General features: G+C 50.7%; 1 protein-coding gene across 2 annotated transcripts; it reads left to right on the top strand.

The window, feature by feature from the left end:
* The first annotated feature begins 1,753 nt into the window (after positions 1–1,753).
* On the top strand, positions 1,754–22,736 carry POMGNT2 (protein O-linked mannose N-acetylglucosaminyltransferase 2 (beta 1,4-)). 2 transcript variants are annotated; one of them, XM_021678843.1, is made up of 2 exons: positions 1,754–1,819; positions 20,405–22,736. In XM_021678843.1, the coding sequence occupies exon 2, from the start codon at positions 20,510–20,512 to the stop codon at positions 22,250–22,252; it is 1,743 nt and encodes a 580-aa protein (XP_021534518.1). In that variant the 5' UTR covers positions 1,754–1,819; positions 20,405–20,509; the 3' UTR covers positions 22,253–22,736. The 2 variants fall into 2 exon arrangements, with proteins under 2 accessions (XP_021534518.1, XP_021534519.1); XM_021678844.1 differs by lacking the exon at positions 1,754–1,819 and adding an exon at positions 7,149–7,208.
* Positions 22,737–25,098: the final 2,362 nt, after the last annotated feature.

The raw sequence follows: 25,098 nt of genomic DNA on the forward strand, positions 1-25,098 counted from the left end.
AAGTTATAAAACTCAACACCCAAAAAACAAATAATCCAGTTAAGAAAATGGACAGAAGACATGAACAGACATTTTTCCTAAGAAGACATACAGATGGCTAAAAGGCACATGAAAAGATGCTCAACATCACTCATCATCAGGGAAATACAAATCAAAACTATGATGAGATATCACCTAACACCAGTCAGAATGGCTAAAATTAACAACACAGAAAACAACAGGTGTTGTCAAGGATGAGGAGAAGGGGGAACCCTCTTACACTGTTGGTAGGAATGCAAACTGGTGCAGCCACTCTGGAAAGCAGTGTGGAGTTTCCTCAAAAAGTTAAAAATAGAACTACCCTATGATCCAGCAACTGCACTACTAGGTATTTACCCAAAGGATAAAAAAAATACTGATTCGAAGGGATACATACACCCTGATGTTTATTTATAGCAACATTATCAACAATAGCCAAATTATGGAAAGAGCCCAAATGTCCATCAACTGATGAATGGATAAAAAAGATGTGATATATATATATATATATATATATATATATATATGTATTATATATGTGTGTGTGTGCGCGCACACACACACACACACACACACACTGGAATGTTTCTCAGCCATAACGAAGAATGAAATCTTGCCATTTGCAACAATGTGGATGGAACTAGAAAGTATTACGCTAAGCAAAGTAAGTCAGTCAAAGAAACACAAATACCAAATTATTTCACTCATATGTGGAATTTAAGGAAAAAAACAGATGAACATGGAGGGAAAAAAGAGAGGCCAACCAAGAAACAGACTCTTAACTATAAAGAATAAACTGAGGGGTACTAGAGGAGTGTGGGTGTGGAGGAGGGTTAAATAGGTGGTGGGTATCAAGGAGGACATTTGTGATGAGCACTGGGTGTTGTATGTAAGTGATGAATCACTAAATTCTACACCTGAAACTAATATTATACTGTATGTTAATTAACTGGAATTTAAATAAAAATTTGGAGAAAGAAAAAAAGAAATGTCTCATAACTCAATGAGGGTGCAGGTAGTCATGGTTGGTGCATATATTTAAATGAGTTAAATTCTCATCTATCCTAGTAAAAAGCCAAGAGGTCTAAAATTCATAAATCAAGAAATAGGGGCATATGTATATTTTGAGACTGGGCAGTAAATTTCAGATGTAGCAGCTGTAAGAGTTGGGAATGTTTGCCCTTTTAAGAGGGTCTGAATGGGATGGGATGGGATGGGGAACTAGATAGGGCTTTTGTATTTATTTGTATTTGTAGTAATAGATATTTTTAAAAACATGTGATGTATGAATTACTTTGATTTTATAAATGACATCTGATTGTTGGTTTAACTTGAATTTATATTTATTATCAGGACTCCCATAATTGTTAAAATCTAACACCAAGTAAAACTGTGCCTCTCTCGGGAAGAAACTACAACTTCCAGGATTCCGCGGGTTGAAGGGGGCGGGGGGGCTGTTCTCGGAGGCAAACTACAATTCCCAGAATCCCGCTAGCCAAGGGGGTGGTTCTGGCCTAGGGTTGGGGCAGCTGAGTCCGCGAGCGTGCGCTCGTGCAAAGGCTGCCGCGCCGGGCTCGCCAGCCGGGCAGGCGCGCGGCGGGCACCCGCGAGCCCGGCGGCGGCGGACGGGACGGCGCCGCGGGATCTGCCCTCCATGCCTGGGCCTCCCGGTCTTGTAGCGGGCGCAGGAGGCGGCAGCGGCGGTTGTTTTGGCTAAAGCCGGCTCCGCGGAGGGCCCACCTGGACGCTCCAGCCCCACCTGGACGCTCCAGCCCCGCGGAGCCCGGCCTGCGGGCTGCAGGTGAGACGCGCGCATTCGGGGCTGGCGAGGGCTCCGCGACGCCGCTGGGCTTGGAGTTGAGGGATCGGCCCGGACCTCCCCCAGGAGGGAGGGACGGCAGCGCCGGGCCCTGGGGTGAAGAGGAGCCCAGGGAAGTTTGCAGAACCAAGAAGCGACCGGTGATGCGGACTGACGGAGGCGCGGGATGGGGGCGGCGGTGAGGAGAGGTGGGCCCTCGGGGTCCCGGTGCCGCGGGGCCCGGGCGGCGCCCCTAGGCGCGCCCGTTGAATCCCTTAGCTCTTGGCTGGCACTGGCAGCGGGTCCTCACGCCCTTTTGCTTGGGAGACGATTAGCACGTTTGGCGGGGAGCCAGCGAGGTGCGCGGAGGGGCCTGGGCCTCCCAAGCTCCTTTGGAAGGCAGTACCTGGGCAGGCCTGCAGCTGATCCCCTGGGCTCTTTGGGGCTCGATAGGATATCTGCTGTGTGCCCCGTGGTAAGAGCCTGCCACGACGTGCTTGACAGTACCAGGGTAGCCTCTGCAGGGACCCACTGGACTCCTGACCCCTTCCCTGTGTGTAGACCCCGTCTCCTGGTCACTGATGAGAATCCTCTGCGAAGATCTAGGGTCCTCAGGCCAGAGCCCTGCACCTGGTGGCGGGCGGCCAGGGTCTGCTTCCTTTATACCGAAACAACTCTCAGAGCCTATTCTTGGGGGAAGCAAGGCCCAGCACAGGGAGGGTTATGGGGTGAGCTTTGACAGGACTTAGTGGCCAGGAGCACAGACCGAAGAGTTCATTCACCAAATGTTACTGTTACATGTGCTGGGCATTCAAATCCTGGCTCTCGTTTGCTAGCTGTGTGCCCTTGAGCTAGTCACTTAGCCTCTCTGAGCCTCTGTTTCTTCCTCTGCCAAATGGGGATAAAAGTACCTTCATGACAGGCTTGCTGTGAAAGTTACATGAGATAATGCTGTGCAAGTCCTCAGTCCGTTGTTGGTACACAGTGGACGTGCAGCAGATGTTAGCACTTGGGGTTGCTAAGATAGAAAATGTTAGAGGTGAGACTGGAACCCAGGCCCATCTCTGTACTGGAACTAGCTGCTCTCTCTGGCTCTCACGGATCTTGGAGATCTTCCAGTTCATCCTTTCACATCACAGATGAGGAATCCGAGTCCCAGTTAGTGACAGAGCCAGAAAAGAACACAGGTCCCGTTTTCCCCAGGGATGGCCAGCATGTCTGTTCCTGAGCCTTGAGCCCCAGGAAGGGGAGGAGAAGTAGAGAGTGGAGATCCTCAGCAAAGAGGAGGATGGGGTGCTGGTGACTGAGTTCCCCCAGACAGCACTGTGGCCACGTGAGCATCCTAGTGGCCTTGATGTGTCTGTCCGTGACAGAGCAGCTCCAACAGTTCTCCAGCTCTCCTTCTGCTTGGCAAGTTCTTGTTCTGAGCCAGGCTTTAGAGAATATTGAGCAATAAACAAAGGCTTCCAGTGAATACGGAGCTAACTGGAAAATTAAATTACCAAATGTTCCATTCCCCAAGGGTCTGCGGCACTCTCAGTTTGGTTGTCAGTGGATACACTCCCCCAGGACCTGCCTAACTCCTGATAGGTTTTTTTAAATTGGATAAAATAATGAACATGAAAGGCGTAGCCCACAGATGTCAGCATAGGCTTTGAAGTTGGACTTGGGTTTGAATCCCAGCCGCACCACTTCGTAGCTGTGTGACATTGGGCAATTCACTTAACAACTCTGAGCATACTTCCTCAAATGTGGGATGAAATTGATAGCACCTATTTTAGATTTGTAGGAGGGAATGAATGAGGTTGTTCATCTAAAGCATTTAGCACTGTTTCTGGTATAGAGTAAGGGCCGCTGAATGGGCGGTAGAGCATTATTATGATAATAGTAATACTATAAGAATAATCGTCAGGCATTGTTTTGCCTGTGAAGTAGGTATAATTGTGTTGGTTTTTCAGACCAGGAAATGGAGGCTTGCAGGGGTTAAGAAGTAGCCCAGGCAGACACAGAAAGACAGATACTAGACTCATAGAAGCAGAGGATGGAATGGTGGTTGCCAGGGATTGGGATGAGGGGAAACGGGGAGGCATTAGTCAAAAGGTATAAAGTTTCAGGTATACAAGATGACTAAGTCCCAGAGACTTAGTGCCTGTGGTTAACATGACGGTACTACATACTTTAAAATTTATTAAGATGGTAGATCTTATGTTAAATATTTCTATCACAAAAAATAATAAGAGGGCGGGAGGAAACTTCTGGAGGTGATGCCTAGGTTTATGGCATAGACTATGGTGACAGCTTCACAGATGTCTCTGAAGTTTTACACATTAATTATGTACAACTTTTTGCCTGTCAAAAAAAAAAAAAGAAGAATTGGTCTAGGGTCATGCAACTGCTAAGTGACAGGACAGAAGCTCACTTCTGGCATTTCAGCTCCAAAACCAGTGCTATTTACTTCTACCAGAGGGGGGAGGGGGGACAGCCTCCAGCATTGCAGCGGGGGGTCTTCAAGGCGGGACCCTACAGTCTGGCTGCTTGTGCTTCCTCTCCATGCCTGAGGTTGGATGAGGCTGGAGGCAGCGTCCACTGGGTGAGCCTGGGGGATGAGGTGTTAGCAAGAGGCAGCCCTGTGGCCCCTCGACCATAGGGCCAGAGAAGGGCGCCATCCCCCTGAGGCCTAGAGAGCTTGATTATGAGAAGTGAGCTTGTTTAGGGGCTGGGGAGAGTTCTTGTCTGGGCCTGATCTCTGCCTTTGGGAGGAGGGCCACCGGGGAGCCACGGGTGTGAGGAGAAGGCGCTCTGGACTGAGAACACCTGCTGTTTTAATCTTGGCTGCCTTTGAGAGCTCACGCAGCCTCTCTCGACCTCTTTTTATAAAGTAGAGAGTTGGAGCAGATAATTTTTAAGGACTCTTTTAGCTCTAAAAATAGATGGTTTTGTCATTTTAAATTGGTGTATTAACCCTGCCAGCACAGCACCAGGGCAGGGGGGATAATTATCACCCCGCTGTGCTACCCAGACTTTCCTTGGGGCAAGAGAATGGCCACAGCTCCTTTGAGCGGCCTGCCGCCACTGGGTGTCTCTGCCTGGCCGGGTGGGGAGTAATTACGCAAGGGAAGCCCTGGGTTGCTAAGTTACAGTGGAGGGCCTGGGGGTCTGCGTTTCCGCAGCCATCCGCACCTGCTCTGCCCTTGAGTGATAAAAACTCCTTGCTCTGACGTCTGCCCTTCTCTGTCACTGACTGTACTGCCGAGTCTGAATAAGACCCCTGGAGTCAGACATGGGTTTGTATCCTGGGGCCTCCCCTTGAGCTGTGAGGCCTAGAGCAATCTTCTTAATCTCACTAAACTGTGGGTTTTTTCATATTAAAAGAAAACGGAGCTAATCCTAGTACCTACATCGGAGGGCTTTTGTGAGGCTTAAGGGAAAAGGGGCGGGAAAGGGGCTTAGTTAGGATGGTGCCTGGCACACAGTAGGTGCTCAATAACGTAAGCTGGTGGTAGTGTTAACCTCCACCCCCTGCCCAGAAGCCAGCATCCTCTTTTCCTGAGCTAGCCAGGACAGTGATTGATCCTTCCATTTTTGTCTGGCTTCCCGTGTCCTCACTGCTGCCTACGCAGGGCCCGCTCTTGTCAGAGAATCAGACCTTTCACTCTGCCACTGGTAGACTACCGTTGGTACGGTCTTAATGCCAAGAGTTGTCTCTTTTCTCCATTTTGAAAGCATAACAGAGGGCGCCTTCCAGGCTGGACACTGGGTCTTCGGCCACGAGCCAAGCATCAGGGAGAGGCTAGAGACTCTGGTCTGCCGAATCGCCACTATTACCACTATTATTGTCATTATCAGGAAGGCCCTGTGTCAGGTTGTTTTCAAAAGAAAGGGAAAAAATGAAATAAACAAGAGATTTAAAAAAAAAAAAAAGGCTAAAAAAAGCCCTTTAGAAACTGAGGCAGGTAGAAGGGTGCTGCCAGTTTGCCCCCTAAAACTGCTTCACTCAGCAGTCATTAAGTAAGTTCCATGTCATGCCTGTCCACGTCTAACCCAAACCTATTTTTAAGAGAATGAAGGAAGGAATCTTAAGAACCTTCGTCATGAATGACTCAAGGGCACAGCTTTCCACCATAGGCCAGGGATCCAGGCCTCAGCAGATGTTTTCAGAGGGGTTTCCTTTGGGGATCTAGTCAGAGCTTGCCTCTTTGCTGGAAGCGGGGAGCTCGGGGCAAGTGCCCTGTCCGTGTGTTGCAAGCCCCACAGCCTTGTTCTGTGTGAGCATGCGCATCCTCCCCTGCCTTCTCTGGCTCCTTAACTCTGCTGGAGGGTCTGCTGCACCAGACCAGGCTTTGTCTGGGGCAAAGTGATTGACAGGTAATTTGAGACAAGGGTGGTCTGGTCTTATAGACCTTCGTGCCAGGGAGTAGGTGTGCTGAAAACAGCGTGATCCAAGCTGTCGATGCAGAACCTTCAAAGTCCAATAGGGACTTCCTTCTCCATGTAACGAATTTATTTCCGAAGAACACAGGTTTATAATCAGCCTTCGGCCCCACAAGCGGAGAAGGTGCCACTGAGGTCATTTCTGTTGAGGAGTAGAATCAAGGTTTGGGGTGGCCTTTGGTTTGTCTCCTTTCCCCCCAGCCAGAATGGCTCTTCATCTGCCTCTGTGACAGGACTTCGCTGGAGGAAGCAGCGGGGCCTCTGCCCTCCCTTTTCCGGCAGCCTTGTGCCTCATGTGGAAAAGGTGTATCCCCTCAGTCAGCAGACAGGACTTAGGAGAATCTGGGGCGGAAGAACGACCTGTCTCTTCTTCTAGGAAGACAAGTTTAAAGAGAAATTTGCTAAAGTCGGGTTACTTTTTAAATTCTGCAAAGTAAAAAAAATGAGATGTGCCCATTTTGCATGGGCAATGGATTTTGGTTTTGCGTGGTCTTGATGATATGTCTGGAGGTCAGAGTGGGTTTATATTTGATAGTTGGCAGTCATCCGGGGATCAGTTTCAAGTGCAGGTCATACCCTCAGTAGTGTGTTGGGACAGGAGGTATACTACAGGGTGTCTGGCTGGTGATCCCGAGGTGACGGAGAAGCCTCATTGTGTCCACTTAGGGCAGGAGTGAGAGGGGTTGTGGGCAGAGGCAGTTTTTCCAAGTTTTATTTCCTCTGCTTTCTAAAGGAAAAAACAAACAAGGCCCGAGGTTGTTGGGTCCCCTGTGAAGCCTGTGTCCTTCAGGAGTTGCAACATCAAACATCGTTCTCACCCATCAGCATCCACTCCCTTCTCTCCTCCTGCAAGGCCCTCCTCCCTGCTGCAGATACCGATGGCTCTCAGCTCCCCAGCAGTGCTCTCTCTGCTCCTCGTCACTGGTCCAGGACGGGGCTGGGTGGGAGTTAACCATATCAGGTAAACTTTCTGCCTGTCACTAGATATAAATCAGGGAAGCCTGTTGCTCCATTTGAGGCTGATGGCCATGTCCTGACCATGAGGGGAGGTTGCCTAAGGGGAGAAGCAGCACCCCAGGGAGGGAGAACAGAGAAGGCGAGTACTCTCGGATGGAGTCCTTTAGCTACCGACTCCACCAGCCCCGGGGTTGGGGGGGGGGGCAGGGGGGGGGGGGGGGGCGGCCTCTGAGTGAGGTGGGACCCGTGGGCCCGAAGTTGGGCTTGCTCTTCTCTGATTGGAGTCCTTTGAATGCCTGGAGTGTTTCCTTTTCTTCTGCACCCCTTGTTCCACCTTAATTAAAACAAGATCTTCTGTGCCTTGATGGTTTTGAGCAGTCTTCAGAGTCAGAGAACACTGGGTTGATATCTAGACTTCACACTTGCATGGCCCTGGGCAAGTCCTTGAACCTCATTGACCTCGGGTTCCTCCCGGGAGAATTGGGAATAATGGTACTTCATAGGGTTGAGGTGAGCACCAAATGGGATGCCCTACGTAGGGGCCGTGGGAAACCCTGAAGGCAAGGCAGGCTTGGAGCCAGGGCCAGGCTGGAGGCCTCCGTTAGGACATCTGTCATGTCCTTGCCCCAGCAGGAAAAGGGTTTATCTGACTCTTGTTCTCTGTGTGGAACAGCCCATGTCAGACACCCTCTGTCCTCTGCAGATCCCATCCCATTGGAGGCTCTTCCCAGAGGGAGTGGTGGTTTCCTTGGCTTCTCACTGAGCATCGGCCCTTCATGCCCACCCACAGATCCTAGAGACAGGAAGATTTTCGGGGTTGGGGGGCACTGGGAGGAGACAAAAGATATTATCCTGGGTGGCCTCTGCCTCTGAGGGCCACCACCTCTTCCTTGTCCAAGGAGTCTTATGACAAGACTCCTTTGGGACAGCCCTCATCTTTGAGAGGCAGCCCAGGTGGAAATGTGTGGGGTCAAATCCTGGCCTGTGGACATGTGGCCCAGCCTCTGAGACTCTTTCTGGAGGGGAACAATGGAGACAAGGTGAAGCATCCATGCTAAGTGGTGGTGAGGAAAGAGTAAGTGGGGTCGTGCATGCATGTGAGGGACCCAGCACAGCACGGGGACAGAGCAGGAACTCAGTAGGTATGTGGTGCTTTCTACATCTGCCTGCAGACAAGGGTGGAGGCCACCCCACTGCTCAGAAGCTGCGTCACCCAGAGAGAGAGGATTAGAGACAGCAGATGAAGGACAGGCAAATTCCAGCTCTGTTTTTGAGCTCTTGAGGTCTCAGGAGAGTAAGTACACAGGAGGATGCACTGCCTAGGAGTGGGAGGGAGCTCCCCATCACTGAGAGTAAGGTACCTTGTGATGCTGGGATTCTGGCCCCTCCACCCATTTCAGCAGAGCCAGGTGACAGAGAGGGGTATGGAGGCCTTAAGTCTGAACGAGTCCTCATCCCTCGATTGCTGTCATTCCGAAGAGGCTCTTGGTGCATGGAGTGGCACTAAACAGTGGGTCAGACCTCGGGACTGGACATAGCCATCCAGTCAGCCAGGCAGGCCGCAGTCCTGCAGAAGGCGGAAGCTTGGCTGAGTGTCTCTTCTGGTCTCCCAGGCCAAGGATGGCGACCTGACTTCTCCCTCACCGCCCCCGTCTCCCTACCACTGCCCGGCTGTCACCGAGACTGGTGGCCTCTCCAGGAGCACTGAAAATTGGCCTGGAGAAAGGGGACATCATGGGGACAATGGGGTCCATTGTCCAGTAAGCAACTTGGCCCAATTATTCTTCACCATTTTGAACTTCCTCCTAGAGTTTATTATCCAGAAACATTTGGAACGGTGATGGAGAAAGGCCTCTTTTATCTTCTTTAGTGCTAGGGGTCTGATTAAATGAGCTCTTTGCCTCCAGCCGTATCTTCTGAAAACTCTTCTGAGCATTTTGCCTGATCCTTGAGTTCTACTGGCTTATGCAGCTGCTGGTGCAGTGCATTTAGGGGGTCCGGGGAAGGGGGAGTATGGGAGACAGACTGAAAGGGCTTTATAATAACCACCGGTTGCCCAAGTACCTGTTGGCTTTTACCTACTGCACTTTGGCTACTTCACGGCAGGTGAAAATGCAAGGTGGCTTTTCATCTGTCTCCACAGTGGCAAAATACAGAAATACCTATGTTAGTGTTCCACCATAAGTAGATCCTGAGACAAAGGTTCAAGTAGAAGTAGATGATTTGAACTCCATCCCAATAAACATGAATAAGGGAGTGAAGAACTGAGACAAGGAAGGGAAAGGAGGGGGAATGCATCAGGCTAATGACCACTGTGGGCAACACCTCATCTGTTAGGGAACTCTGGAGTGTAGAATATGCCTCAGAACTCTGCGACCTGGGGAAGATGGGAGTGGGGTATTCATTTGTTCGTTCATTCACTCACTCACTCACTCACTTATATTTCAATTCCAGTATAGTGAACATGCAGTGTTATATTAGTGATTCAACCATTCCATGGGAGGGGGGTAATTATGCAACTGTTCCCATCAGATGTTGGTGCAGGTGCCTGGCTTGTACATGGTACAGTTAGAAACTCAGGCAATCCCTCCTCTGGGCCCCATGCTTTAACCACCATACGATTTCTAGCGGAATGCTCTGCCCATCCCCAGCAAACCTCTCTTCCCATTTTCCCCCTTGGAAGGCAACTTGAGAGCCTGAAGGTCCCTGTGCGCCAGTCTGTATTTGTCCTGTCTTCTGTCAACATCCTTCTGGCTGGCCTGGGGTGGGGGTGGTAACTTAGCATCCATCTAGAAACAGTGCTTCCCCCCCCCACCCCAGGCTCAAAGGCTGGCCCCTGCCTGGTTGCCTCGTTGCCCCACAATGCCCCAACCCCATGTCTCCTGGTTCCCGTAGGCTTGGCCCCAGGGCCCCGAGTTTAGGGCTTGCCTGGGATTGTCCGCGGCACACGCAGTCCCTCAGGTCCAGAGGAGGGGCCCAGTGTCCTTCCTTCCGTGGCCCCACCCCACACCCTCACCTACCTGCTGCCAAGCTCGCATTCCACCACAGGGAGGCCTGAGGGAGGGGCAGATGACAGAATGCTCACCAGAGAGGTGCCCACTCAGGTTAGAGGTTGGTCTTTCCTCCCTTTTCCTCATTTCCCTGCAGGTCTTGCTCTCTGACATCCCCTGGGTGTGTCCATCTTGCTTTAGCTGCTGTTGGAAGTGTTCCCGTCTGTGATGGGGGCAGAACACACATCAGCTCCTGCCCTGCTTGTCTGCCTCTCATCTCTCCAGGGAGGGCTATTTATCTTATATTGTCTAAATATTATTACTCAGCCACTCTCTCAAATTCTGTCATTTGTAAATAGGGATTTCTTTGATTCTTTATTGTTAACTTTTTGACTTTCTATTATGGAAAATGTTAAACAGACCCAAAAAAGGATCATAGAAAGGCCCCCATCACCATCTTTGACAGTGATCTAGTTGCTACTGTCTTGTTCCATCTGTCTCCATACTTTCTTTGCTGAAGTATCTTTATTTTATTTTATTATTTTATTTATTTATTTATTTATTTTTAAATAGGCTCTGTGCCTAACATAACGTGGGCTGGAACTCACAACCCTGAGATCAGGAGTCACATGCTGTACTGATTGCACAGCCAGGAGCCCCTTTGCTGGAGTATTTTAGAACAAACCATGTACAGGTCATTTTACCTAAAACCACTTATGTTCTCTTCTTTCTTAAGTTATCTAAGTTTTTTTTTAAAGATTTTATTTATTTGAGAGAGAGCCTGAGAGAGCACGTGCAGGGTGGGGGGGGGGAGAAGCAGAGGGAGAGGGAGAAGCAAACTCCCTGCTGAGCAGGGACCCCCGATGCGGGGCTCTATCCCAGGACCCTGGGATCATGACCTGAGCCGAAGGCAGACGCTTAACGACTGAGCCACCCAGGCGCCCCTTACCTAATTTTTTATGACTTTTTATTTTGAAATAATTTTAGACTTATAGAAAAGTTACCAAAAATGCTCACTCAGCTTCCCCTGATGTTCAATCTTACATAACCACAGTGCAATGACCAAAACCAGGAAATTAACAGAGTACCGCTACCTAAACCACCGAGCTTATTCGGATTCTGCCAATTGTGCACTAATGTCCTTTGCCTGGCCCAAGATCCCACGTTATGTTCAGTTGTTGTGTCTCCTTAGACTCCTTCCATCGGGGCTAGCTTCTCAGTTGTTCCTGGTCTTCTGTGGCCTTAACTCTTGAAGAGTGCTGGTCAGGTATTTTGTAGAATGTCCTTCAATTTGGGTTTAATGTTTTCTCTGCTGACTTATCTATATACCAGATTCAGAGCTAACAGTGGAGCTAGACCACGTTTCCTCATTTGGACGTATAGATTGAGGTTGTGTTTTTTGGGTAAGAAGATGACAGGAATGAGGTGCCCCTCTCAGTGTCAGCAATAATGGAAATAGAAGGTTATCTAATTTTTAAAAAAGATTGTATTTATTTGGGAGAGAGCAAGGGGTATCAAGGGGCACATGGTGTCAGGAAATTATTACCAGTGATGTTAATGTCGATTTGTTGATTCAGGGGCTGTCTGCCAGGCTTCTGTATCGTAGTTTCTTCCTTCCTTCCTTTCTTTTCTTTTTCTTTTGTACCGTAAAGTTCCTATTTTTGCCTTTGTAATAGACAGTATCTCACAGGGAGATTGTTCAAGATGATGCAAATATCCTATTTCTCATCATACTTCCACCCACTAATTTTAGCATCCAGCTGTGGATCTTGCCTGAGACCATTGTTACTGTGATGTTTGCCAAATGGTGATTTTCTGTTTCCATCATTGCTTCTACATATATTAATTGGAGTTCTACTGTAAGAAAGATCTGTTCCTTCTTGCTTACTTATTTATATCGATATTGCATGCTTAGGCATGGGTTATGCATGCTTATTCTATGGGTTATAATCCATTACTGTTGCTTTTTAATTTTGTTACATTGCCCCAGATTTAGCCACTGGGAGCTCCTTCAGGTTAGCTCCTGTGCCACCTTGTTATGTCCTCATCATTTTTTGAGAACTTCCTGACATTCTGGTAGTACAAGATATTCCAAACTCACCTTGTACTTTCCCTGCCTGAGCCGTGGAAACAGTGGTTTTTCCACAGAGCCCTGGTTCCTTAGTAAGGGATGATATTAGGAACCAAGACCTGAGTGCCAGGTGTGCTGTCCCTGCTCCCAGGCCCTCCTGTGGGTCAGAACTAGGAGCTGTATGTGTGTGGGTGCACCCCCCACTCCCCCCCGCCCCCACAGCTGTTCCTCCTGCTCACATTCCTCCTGTCTTGCGGGCCTGAGTCCTTCTTCAGTTCCCTGGCCCAGATCTGAGCTGAGGCCCCCAGGGTAGCCTCCCCAGCTCCCCAGTGAGACACCCTGCCCTTCTGGCCTCTCCTGACCTTAAGGATGAATGAACTCTCCCTCCCTCCCCCTGGCTTCTTTCTGTGTCTTTTTTTCCCTCCTCTTACCTCCTAGAGAGATGTCAGAACTCGCAGCTGTGGTCATGTCACACTGAGGACGCAGGTGCTCTCTTCTGAGCAGCCTTGTACTGTCCGTACCACAGTGGTGGTAAGGATAGTTGGTGCCCTTGGCAGCACCACGGAACACTGGTCAGAATTGGTCAAGTATCAGCAGTTTGCTGTGATTCAGCCTGATTGCAAAGTAGTTCTTTGCTGGTGGGGCTGGGTGGAGAATTTCATGGGGTTGGGGGGGGGCACATGTTTTTGAAAAAGTATATGCAGCAATATGATTTTACATACGCAGATATAGATAAAAAATACCAACTTCAGAAGGTAAAAGTTGATGAAATCTTTCAGTCTTGGGGGTGGATCCTGTAGAAGAGAATCTCTTATGAATGAAGAGTGCTTGGGGAAGGGGGTATTGGACTTTACAGGTCGGTATGGGGCACGAAAGGGTTTCTCTTTTTTTATGAGTGGACCCTTGGGTTTGAAAAGATAGGGAAACACTGATATTTAAGCACATTTCTTGGCTGTAGGGTTCTGGGCTTACAAAGCCCTTCCCCTGGAGATTAACAGGGCTGACTGGAGCACAGACAAAACCGAGTCAAGAAGGCAGACGCCTGCACCGTCTCCTCTCATTCTGGGGCTGGACCAGAAGATCTCTGCTCTTGTTCTGCAAAAGCCTTGAACACCTGCATGAAGGACATGGGGTTCCTGGGCTCTCAGGAGAGCTGTGATTTATCTTCTTCCCTCCAGACCAAGAAGGCCCAATGGGACTGAGCAAGTGGGAGTTCTGTTAAAGGACCAGCTTTGAGTTCACACGGGAATATATTTCAAATAAGTTATCTGCAGACTTCAGGACTTGAATTGCCATAAGGAACATGCTCCTTGTACCCCTTCATGCAGAGCTCCCTCTCCTCTAGGCACCCCATTCTAACTCGCACATGAATGGAGAGACACTGAGGCTGGGAGCTTGTCATTGGGTTTTCTACCTCTCTTCTCTCCCATCTCCAGGCTACTCTGCTCAAAGGCCTTCAAGAGTTCCCCATTGACTAGAGGGTAGAGTTCAGATTTCTTGACCTATCATCAAGGCCGTTGACATTCTGGCCTTAGCTAATTTTTCTAAGTCTCTCGTCAGTGTTTCCTCTGTGAACCATCTACCTAATCAGACTGGGCTGTGTGGTCTCCCCCGTCTTTGGACGCCCACCCCCCACCTCCTTTCTTTCTACCCTAGAGATGACATTTCTGGTTCCTCTGAAAGCTCCAGGGAATGGCAAACCAGAAGGACCCATTTCTTCCTCGGAGGAAGCCTGCAGGGCTCACCGGAGCCCCACCTACCACCTATGTTATGACACAAAAGTTACCTTAGTCCACATTCCCTACCACATGGGATTCATGTGGAAAGTTGTAGCTCCACTTGGGCCCACAATGACTATGGTTGTTTTCTAATTGCTAATACCAGAGTTTCGCGGAGGGCTTTGCTTACCCGAGTTGGAAGGGTCATGGGGAAACTGATGCCGAATAGGTCCACTAGGTTAGAACACAGCTCAGAAACAGAAGGCACAGGCCAGACCCCCGTGCGTTTGCTTCCTGCACAACAACCTATAAAGAGGTTCTCCTCAGTTAAATTTTTCTTGGCTTGGAGAAACCAAAACCCCAGCCAAAGCTGGCTTCGATGATCCGGAAAGTTCACAGCAGGAAGTCCAGGTATAGGGCTCCGAGATGTCTGTAGGTCCTTTGTGTCTCTCCTCCATCCCGCCGGCCTTGGCGTCCTGGCTTTGTTCTCCCGCTGGGCAGCAGGTGGCGGGCAGGTCTTTCTTTCCTCCCCGGTGGGTGTGAACATGGGCTGTGACTCCTCCCCCTTTGGTCTGCTTGGTTCTACTCTGGTTGCATCCTCCACTGGGCTTGCTGTCAGCTGATCAGCCCTCTGGAGGTGGGAGGTAGATCTTGGCTTTGTTTGTGCCTCATGGGTCCCCAGGGGAAGGGCTAGCTCTCTGGCCAGACCCGGGATTTTATTATGCAGTGGGAGGGGGCGGGGACCCTGGGTGGAAACAGTGTCTGCCCTGGTACGTATTAATACACTCAACTTGGAAGCCCAAGGAGCAGAGTTGGTGACGACTCCGGCCCAAGGTGTCAACAGGTGACGGCATGGCTCGTCTCAGTCTCCATCTTTGGGAGGAATCCTCTGCTTAGATTTAAAATCCTTTGTTTCAAATGACTGTAATGAAAAGTGACAGTTCCCACCTCAGCGCCAGTCAGCTTTTGCTTCGAGTCACACAAAGGCAGCCAAGTGTGTCCAGAAGGTTTTAAAACGCCAGACTTCATCGTGCATCCCTGTGGCCCTTTGTTAACCATCTGATGCCCCGACTTTTTTTCTTTGCCCCTCTGCTAGACACTTACTAGTTTGAACCTACTTGTGTGGAATTGCCATTTTTGTACGTGAGAAGCAGTCGGCTCTCAGTACTCCTGAGGTACAACTAATACATGATCTGACCTTCTCCACCGCTCTGGGAGGTGGGGGCTGCACCCTCACCTTTGCTGATGGGGAAGCTGACTTCAGAAAGTCCACACGGTAAAGTCATGGAGCTGGGGTTTGAACCCGAGTCTTCTGGCTTCTTATCCTTAAACTTCCCTAGACAGCACACATCCTCTTCTGGGAGCCATTGACCACCAGTAATGCAGCGGGAACTCAGAGCCAGGTTGGTTTAGGGTGTGATGTGAGAACTACGGGTGGTCAGGTGTCTCCAAAAGAGCTAACCAGTCGGTCAGACTTACTGCCCTAAGACCAAGGCATGTGGACTACCTGTCTCCCTGCTCTGGGGAGGGTTAGCAGAAGGTGTGGCAAGGGGAGAACTCCACAGGAGTTTCCTCGGGCAGAGGAGGCTGCAGGGGATGGAATGGGTCTGCCCTCCCTAGCAGAGCTGTGCCCAAGGGGGTTCAGAGCGGCTCATCCACATCAGACCTGGCCCGGCCCTAGAGGGAGGCGGCGGGATGGAGAAGCGGAGAGGCTGGGCTGTGCGAGGAGCCGTCTACCTTCACCAGACCCTGAACTCAGAAACTGCCCGGCCAGGCCTGCCCCTGCCCTGCTGCTCTCCCCAGCCTTCAGGAGGCAGCACTCACCCGCACGTTAGGACACCTCCATTTTTAATCCTGGCCGTGTCACAAACATGCTGGGTGATTTGGGGCAAATTCTTCACCTCTCTAAAATGAGGACTTGCTTAGTGGTTGTTAAGCCTAATAGTGGAATTCCCTGCCAAGAACAAAGAAGCCCATTTTTAAATAAATTTTGTGGCACTTTATGAGTTTCCTAGGGTTGCTGCAACAGATTTAACCCCGGACGTGGTGGCTTAAAATGCCAGAAGTCTATGCTTGCACAGTTCTGGAGGCCAGAAGTCTAAAATAAAGATATTGACAGGGCCATGCTCCCTCTGAAAACTCTAGGAGAGAATCCTTTCTTACGTCTTCTTAGTGTTTGGTGGCTCCTGGTAATTCTGAGTGGTCTTTGGTTTATAGCTACATCATTCGAGTCTCTTGTCTTTGTCTTCACGTGGCCACCTTTTCTGTTCCTCTGTGTCCTTTTCTGCCTCTTACAGGGACACTTTCATTAGATTTAGGGCCCACCCTAATCCATTATAATCTCATCTCAAGATCCTTAACTAATAATATGCATAAAGACCCTATTTCCAAATAATATCACGTTCTGAGGTTCTAGGTAGACATGAATTTGGGGGGGACATTATTCGACCCACTATAGTACCCCTAAATATAAGAAATTAAAGGTGCTTGGTTTTGTTTGGAGGTAAATGGAGGCCCGAGACCCTGGCCTCGTGTCCTTGTGGCCTACCACCAGCCTTGGCAGCCCCCAAGGATCAGGTCTGCAAACCACTAGGTACCCCAGGTTTCAGGAAGCCCTAGTTCACCATATCCCATGGTGATGAGACTTTGGACTTATAATTTTGAATTGATACTGGAATGAGTTAAGAAAGACTTTAGGGGCTATTGGGACTCATGGCCTGGTTCTTTGGTTAAGAGCTTCTTCTTGGTTTTTCTCAAACGTGGCTGTATCCCAGAATCACCTGGGAGCTTGGTAAAAAAGCAGATACCAATGAGACTTTGGGTTCTGGTCAAAATGGAGTGGACATATGTATCCCTAAAGAAGCCACCCCAGAAATGTCAGTGAGCATAGACCAGAAAAGGCCCCAGGGAAAGCACACTCTCTCTCATCAAAGGACTGGAAGAAGAGCAGTCTTGCAAAACCTTTTTGACCATAACACCCTATTCTTGTAAAACACCAGGGAAAACTGCTTCTCCCTTCCCTTCCAGTTCTAGTGAAGGCTCAATGGACAGCTTAGACATCCATCCTCACTTTGTGGTAACCAACCAGATACCTCCCACCTTCAGCACCGCACCCCCATCCCCCCACCATGGGGCTGGATGAGAAGCCTGGACTTTTACCACCACCCAGAGGTAAAAAGATGTCCCCCCCCTGCCCCGCCACCATGGTCCCCTTGAGGTGTCAGTGGAGCCTAGACTTCAACCCCCACCCAGTGATGATGAGGCACCCCTATTGAGGCCAACTGAGGAGCCTAGATTTCACCCCTACTCAGCGGTTGTGCCGCATCTCTCACTCTCCCTGCCAGAGTGCTGTTGGTGGAGGCCGAGCAAGGAAGCGTGGATTTCCTCCCACCTAACGATAAAGAGTCGGTGCTCTCCCTTCCCCCACCAGCATGGTTCTTGCAAAAACCTGCTAAAATGGAATACTTAATATAAGCTCCAGGATAAGTCTCAGCAAAGAAAGAGAAGATATAAAGAACTAAATGGAGATTTCAGAACTGAAGAATGTAGTAACCAAAATAAAAAATCACTGGTGGGCCCAGTAGAAGAATGGAGATGACAGAAGAAAGAATCAGTGAACATGGAAACAGACAGTAGAAATTATCCAATTTGAACAGCAGAGAGGAGGTAGACTGGGAAAACAAATTGAACAGAGCCTCAGACACCTATAGGACAATACTTTTTTAAAATTTAGCATTTGTGGATCTGGAGGCTGAAAAAGTATTTAGAGAAACAATGGCTGAAAATTTCCCAAGTTTGGTGAGAGGTATAAACCTACAGATTCAAGAGTGAATGAAACCCTCACAGGGTAAATGCAGAGAAACCCACACCAGGACACCTGATAACCAGGCTTCTGAAAAGTAGACAAAGGAACACTCTTCAGAGCCACACGAGAGGGACGTGCTATGGCCAAGGGAACAGCGCTTCACATACAGCAGATTCCTCATCAGAAACATGACGGCGAGAAGGAGGCTGCCCTGCGTAAGCATTCGCGTGAGAGAGAGAGCACTGTCACCCCAAAGATCTGTCCCGGTGAAAATATCCTCTAGGAAGGAAGGTGAAATCAAGACACTTTCTTTGCCTGAAGGAAAACCAGGACAATTTGTTCTCAGCACACTTCCCTAAAATGATGAATGACCAAAGGAAGTTCTCCGGAGAAATAACAGAAGAAAACCTGGAACATCAGGGATGAAGAAAGAACAGGAAGAGTAAAAATATGGGTAAATATAATAGACTCTCCTTTCCCTCTTGAGGAAATTACACTTGACAGTTGAAACAAAAATTATAATGCTGTCTGATGTGGATTTTAATGCATGTAGAGGAAATATTGAAGAGAATTGTAAGGGAGGAGGGTAAAAGAACCCAGATGGAGATAAGGTCTCTGTACTTACTCCAGAGTATACTGTACTAAGTTGCATATACATTGTATGGTGCCTAAAGCAACCACTAGAAAATCTGCACCAAGAAATACACTCAAAAACACTATAGAGAAATGAAAATGGAATTCAGATAATCTGCAAGAAGACGGGAAAATGAAACAGAGGAACAAAAGATGCAGATGCCTGAGCCATACTCCAGACCTGCTACTGAATCAGAACCTCCAGGATTAGTGCCTGTGAATATACGGTTTTAGCAAGTGCCTCTGGGGATTTCAAGAACCAGCCAGGTTTGAGAATTTGTGGTCTAGACCAGTTTTTATTTTTATTTATTTATTTATTTTTTAGAGAGAGCTAGTGAGCACGTGTGGGGGTGGGGGGGGCTGGGAGGGGCAGAGGGAGAGGGAGAATCTTAAGTAGGCTCCATGCTCAGCTTGGAGCCCGATGCGGGGCTTGATCTCACAACCCGTCATGACCTGAGTTGAAATCAAGAGTCAGATGCTTAACTGACTAAGCCACCCAGGTGCCCCTAGACCTTTTTTTTTAAACAGCAAATTGCCAACCCTGTTAGGTTGTAAAATCAATTAAGATGAGCATGCCCCCCCCCCCCCTTTTTAGAACAAACTTAAAATATTGGACTAGAAAAAGAAACACTGGAGTACATTATAGCTGGTCAGGGTAATTCTTCGTGAAATTTTTTGGGGGAAATATAACTGTGCGTATGTATGAATGTGTGCATGCTCAACCCTTAGATGAGGGTAGCTGGAAGAGATGGTGCCCCCAGGAATGGCCTTCAGCTAGTGCTGGAGAGGATTCGGGAGGCAAATAGCCCGGCTTTTTTCAGAATAGTGACCTGCTCGTTAATGTGCCCTGTATTGGCTTCACTCCTCCTTCCTCTTAATTCCCCACTCTCCTACAGGGATTTCTTTGGATAATTTCTCAAACTATGTTGGCTCAAACCCTTGTCTGTGATTCTGCTTCTGAGGGAATCTAGCCTAAGCCACTGTCTCTTTCTGGGCAGGATTGCACTTTGATTTTTATGATTGCAGGGAAAGAGAAGTTACAAGACCCCAAGAGTCCAAAGCTAGCCCCGAGGGAATAAAGGGGCGGCTCCAGTCCCTCCCCAGTGCAATGCTGGCCGGGCACCAGGGGTTACTGGCCGCTTCTATGAGGGCGAAGGGTGAGATCCTTCACATCTGAGCAGTCCTGGGCTTCAGAGCAAGGATGTTACCCTTCCTGCTAGTGCAGGAAAATGGAGCAAACACCCACAGCCCAGCCAGGTGACATGTCAGTGGTGACATCCAGATACAGTTCTTTTACTGGACCAGGGAGGGGGTGAATATCTACCCATCCTTTCATGGGAATCTCAAAAGCCAGCAGGCGTGATTTCCAAACAGGAGCTTTAAGCAAGAGCAGACGACCCCCCCAATACCCTCCAGGCATATGTGCCATGGCCTGGTCTCTGTGCCCGCATAAGGAAGAATCCTTGCCTCGCAGTCCCAGGACTGCCAGGCCCCTGGGGGGATTTGCCCTGTGGCCTCTCATCACACATCCTCCGTGGGTTAGCTTTTGCTGTAGCAGTGCTCTATAGCAAACAGCCGCAGGGTTTCAGTGACCTACGGTAATGAGCACTCACCCAGCCCAGATGTCCGTGTCGGGGTCACTCACAAGTCGGGGGGTCAGCTGGGCTAGACTGGGCTTAGCAGGAGCAGCTCCGCTGCACAACCTCTCGCGCGTCCTGGGCCCGGGAGGTTAGGTTGCACAGTCTCCTCCTGGCACTGTCCTAGGTACGGAGAAGGCAAGGCCAGTCGCACAAGACACAAGCTCTTTCCAAGCCTCTGATCGTGTTTTCCCTGCTAACACTTCCCTGGCCGAAGCGAGTGATGTGGCCACGCCCACAGTCTAGGTGCAGGGGTGTATGCCACCCCGGTGGGAGCAGTGGGGAAGGGAGGGCGCCAACACGCCCAGACGGAGCCAACGCCTTTCCCTTTCCTTCTCTCCCGCAGGCTCGTGCCGGCGCGCGGGGTGCCCGCTGGGATGGGTAGAGCCCGCCGGGCCTGTGGCACTGCCCAGAGGCTGTGCTCTCACTAGGGCCCCACGACGGCGTCAGGATGCACCTGTCGGCGGTGGTCAACGCGCTCCTGGTGTCGGTGCTGGCGGCCGTCCTGTGGAAGCACGTGCGGCTGCGCGAGCATGCGGCGTCCCTGGAGGCTGAGGTGGCCGGCGGCCGCCAGGCCCCGGAGCCCGCCCCCGCGCCGCGGATCGACTACCCGAAGGCCCTGCAGATCCTGATGGAGGGGGGCACGCATATGGTGTGCACGGGCCGCACGCACACCGACCGCGTCTGCCGCTTTAAGTGGCTCTGCTACTCCAACGAGGCCGAGGAGTTCATCTTCTTCCACGGCAACGCCTCGGTCATGCTGCCCAACCTGGGCTCCCGGCGCTTCCAGCCGGCCCTGCTCGACCTGTCCACCGTGGAAGACCACAACACCCAGTACTTCAACTTCGTGGAGCTGCCGGCCGCCGCCCTGCGCTTCATGCCCAAGCCGGTGTTCGTGCCCGACGTGGCGCTCCTCGCCAACCGCTTCAACCCCGACAACCTGATGCACGTCTTCCACGACGACCTGCTGCCTCTCTTCTACACCCTGCGGCAGTTCCCGGGGCTGGCGCACGAGGCCCGGCTCTTCTTCATGGAGGGCTGGAGCGAGGGCGCCCACTTTGACCTGTACAAGCTGCTCAGCCCCAAGCAGCCGCTCCTGCGGGCGCAGCTGAAGACGCTGGGCCGCCTGCTGTGCTTCTCCCATGCTTTCGTGGGCCTCTCCAAGATCACCACCTGGTACCAGTACGGCTTCGTCCAGCCCCAGGGCCCCAAGGCTAACATCCTCGTCTCGGGCAATGAGATCCGGCAGTTTGCCCGGTTCATGATGGAAAAGCTGAATGTGAGCCACGCGGGGGCTCCCCCGGGCGAAGAGTACATTTTGGTCTTCAGCCGCACCCAGAACAGACTCATTCTGAATGAGGCACAGCTGCTGCTGGCGCTTGCCCAGGAGTTCCAGATGAAGACCGTGACCGTGTCCCTGGAGGACCATGCCTTTGCCGATGTCGTGCGGCTGGTCAGCAATGCCTCCATGCTGGTCAGCATGCATGGGGCCCAGCTGGTCACTGCCCTCTTCCTGCCCCGCGGGGCCACCGTGGTCGAGCTCTTCCCGTATGCTGTCAATCCGGACCACTACACCCCCTATAAGACGCTGGCCACGCTGCCTGGCATGGACCTCCAGTACGTAGCCTGGCGCAACATGATGCCGGAGAACACGGTCACGCATCCCGAGCGGCCCTGGGACCAGGGGGGCATCACTCACCTAGACCGGGCTGAGCAGGCCCGTATCCTACAGAGCCGTGAGGTCCCGCGGCATCTCTGTTGCCGGAACCCTGAGTGGCTCTTCCGGATCTACCAGGACACCAAGGTGGACATCCCATCCCTCATCCAAACCATACGGCGAGTGGTGAAGGGCCGGCCAGGGCCACGGAAGCAGAAGTGGACCGTCGGCCTCTACCCGGGCAAGGTTCGGGAGGCGCGGTGCCAGGCATCCGTGCAGGGCGCCTCAGAGGCCCGCCTCACTGTCTCCTGGCAGATCCCCTGGAACCTCAAGTACCTGAAGGTGAGGGAGGTGAAGTACGAGGTGTGGCTCCAGGAGCAGGGGGAGAACACCTACGTGCCTTACATCCTGGCCCTGCAGAACCATACCTTCACTGAGAACATCAAGCCTTTTACTACCTACTTGGTGTGGGTCCGCTGCATCTTCAACAAGATCCTCCTGGGACCCTTTGCAGATGTGCTGGTGTGCAACACGTAGCGAGTGTGCCGTGGCCAGGCCTCGGGGGGGTGGGGGGGTTGGCTCCTCCAGCTCAGCCTCCCTGGGTCCACTAGCACCCTGGGGTGGCTTCTGGGAATTATTTATTTATTGAGCAGGCCACCCCACCCAGGCCTGTGCCTCTGTGTCTTACTGCTGCATCTGGAGTGTGGAGTTCCCAGCATTCTTTGCACTGGTACGATGAGACCCTCCTAGCCCCCTTCTCCCGTCCTGAGCATCCATACCCTGGAGAAGGTCCTTGGTGGGAGGAGGAAGTGGAGGAGAAAGAAGGAAAGTAAGAATCCTAAGGAGCCTCTGGCTGAGTGATCATGCTGTTCCCTGCTGAATCTTTCTGGTTGATATCCAGATGTCTGGAAACTGTGAGTATATCATGTGGTCGCTTGGGTGGGTGCTTCATCAGCTTCCATCATCATGAAATTCACCTGTAGCACAGTGAAGGTGTGTTTGGAAAATTCATTAAATGATTGTAAACATCTTGGTCAAGTTTTTTTTTTTTTAAAGATTTTATTTATTTATTTGACAGAGAGACAGTGAGAGAGAACACAAGCGGGGGGAGAGGGAGAAGCAGGCTCCCCGCACAGCAGGGAGCCCAAAGTGGGGCTGCCTGACATGGGGCTCGATCCCAGGACCCCGGGATCATGACCTGAGCCTGAGCCAAAGGCAGACCACTTAACTGACTGAGCCACCCAGGCACCCCTTGGTCAAGTTTTTTTATTAGGTAGGTGGAAATGGGGCTGGTAGTCAGTACCCACATGATCTTTCATCCCAGCTGTCAGCCGAGGAGATGTGGCGATGGGCAAGCGGCGAGGACCACGAAGTGAGGCAGGCTGGTTGGATTGCATCTTGCAACTTGCCGGTTGAATGTCACATTGCCACCTAAGCGGGGTCCAAGTCTGGAAGCAGAGGGACAGGGCTGCGGTGAGGAAGAGCAGTGTCCACCAGGGGGCGCTCTTAGGCTAAAGACATCAGGCACCCAAGACCACAACAGACCACACTTAGCATCAGGTTCCCTTAGAAGGACATAGGGGTAGGGCATTCAGCAGGACAGTGTTGAGCACTTTCTTCTGCAGGAGGAGTCTTCACACCATCCCAGGGCCCATTCTCGCCCTGTTCTGGGAGTCGCTGCTCGAGGGTGACGAGGTAAGACCCCTGTTCGTAGTTGGGGCCACCGGCTTAGAAGCCCCATAGGAACCCTTGTCTTTCAGTGGGGCCCAGGGCCCCTCCAGGACATTGCACTGAGCGGAGCCTGCAGCTCTGGTGCCCGACCAGACACTTAGTTCACGCATAGCCCTTCCACAGCTCATCCGAGGTCAGCTGTCCTGTCAGTTTTGCTGAATGGCACACTTGACATTCCACCGTTGTCTGGCTTCCATGGAAACAGAGCTAGAACGTTAACCCAAGATCAGATTTGCCCTTGGAGAAGGGACCCTGCTCCAAGTCTGACTCCTGGGAAGGAGAGCAGGAAAGGGGGTCCAGGAGGGAGAGCCTCAGGCTGTAGCTCCAAGTGGTCTGTTAGATGAGTAGCTGGTACCTGGCCGAGGGCGGCTGGGGAAGAATGACTTCGGTGCCTGTCGGTGGTGGATTCAGAGCAGGAGATCTGAGTGGCACGTATTCATGATCACCGGGTACCTCCATGACCTTCCTTTTACCCAGAATATCTTTGTCCCTAACTGTATTCTCCATCGGCCACCTTCTCGGACTACCACATTGATGCACACATAAAGATTCAGTTGAGCTGAAAGTCTCAGACTCTGAGAGGTGAGGGTAAAACTACTTGGAAACCACTTGGTGGTTTCTGCTAAGGCTGAACACATAGCTACCCTGTCTCAGCAATTCCACTGCTAAATATAGACCCAAGAGAAAGGAGTGCCGATGGTATCAAAAAGACGTATAAAATACAGCTCTAGATGGCCAGAAACTAAACAACCCAAATTTCCACCAACAGGTGTATTCATGCAAAGGACACAATTTTTTAAAAAGATATTATTTATTTAGAGAGCATGAATGGAGGGAGGGAGGCAGAGGGGAGGGAGAAAGAACCCCAAGCAGACTCCATGCTGAGCACAGAGCCCGACTCAGGGCTCAGTCTCACGACCCTGAGATCACGACCTGAGCCGAAATCAGGAGTCGGATGCTTAACCGGCTGAGCCACCCAGGTGCCCCAGGACACAACAATTTTTTAAAAAAGAATGAAATATGGGTACATACAACAGTGTCAATCTCACAGAGTGTTGAGTATATGCTGAGTGACAGAGTATGTACTGTATGATTCCATTTCCATGAAGTGCTAGAACAAGAAAACCAATCTGTGGCGGGAGAAGTCAGAATGGCTCCTGAGAAGGGTCAAGCCTGGGCTGGACACGAGGGAACTCGGGAGGTTAGGAATGTCTTGATCTGGCTGGTGGTTGCACAGCGACCATTTGAGATCAGTGCACTTTATATACTTCACTCTATACTTCAATTAAACAGAAATAAAAGCTCGGCTCAAGGGGCAACTCTTCTGGAAAACAGTGTGTGTCTCCTCCAGCTCCCTGGTCATTAGGCCCGCCACATCCCCCAAACCCCAGCTCTGCCACCCTGTTGTGTTCTGGAAGGTACTCTGCTCCCACAAGGGGTCGCCCACCGGCTAGAGGTCCAGGGTGGCTGTTTATGTGTGTGGATCATGATGCCGAGGCACTCCGTGAATGGTTCATGCATTCCATCAAACAATGGATTTCTGCCTATGTCCAAATTGCTTTTTGCAAATTTGTAATCCTGTGAAACTTTGTCCTGGTTCTTTTTGTTTTTTCCTCTTAACATTATAATAGAAATGCTTTACCGTGTCACTG

The sequence above is a fragment of the Neomonachus schauinslandi genome, chromosome 1 (genome assembly GCF_002201575.2).
Source record: "Neomonachus schauinslandi chromosome 1, ASM220157v2, whole genome shotgun sequence".
Lineage (NCBI taxonomy): Eukaryota > Metazoa > Chordata > Mammalia > Carnivora > Phocidae > Neomonachus > Neomonachus schauinslandi.

Excerpts from the sequence above, each read along its gene's own strand:
- POMGNT2 (XM_021678843.1), top strand. The coding sequence starts at position 20,510 with ATGCACCTGTCGGCGGTGGTCAACGCGCTCCTGGTGTCGGTGCTGGCG.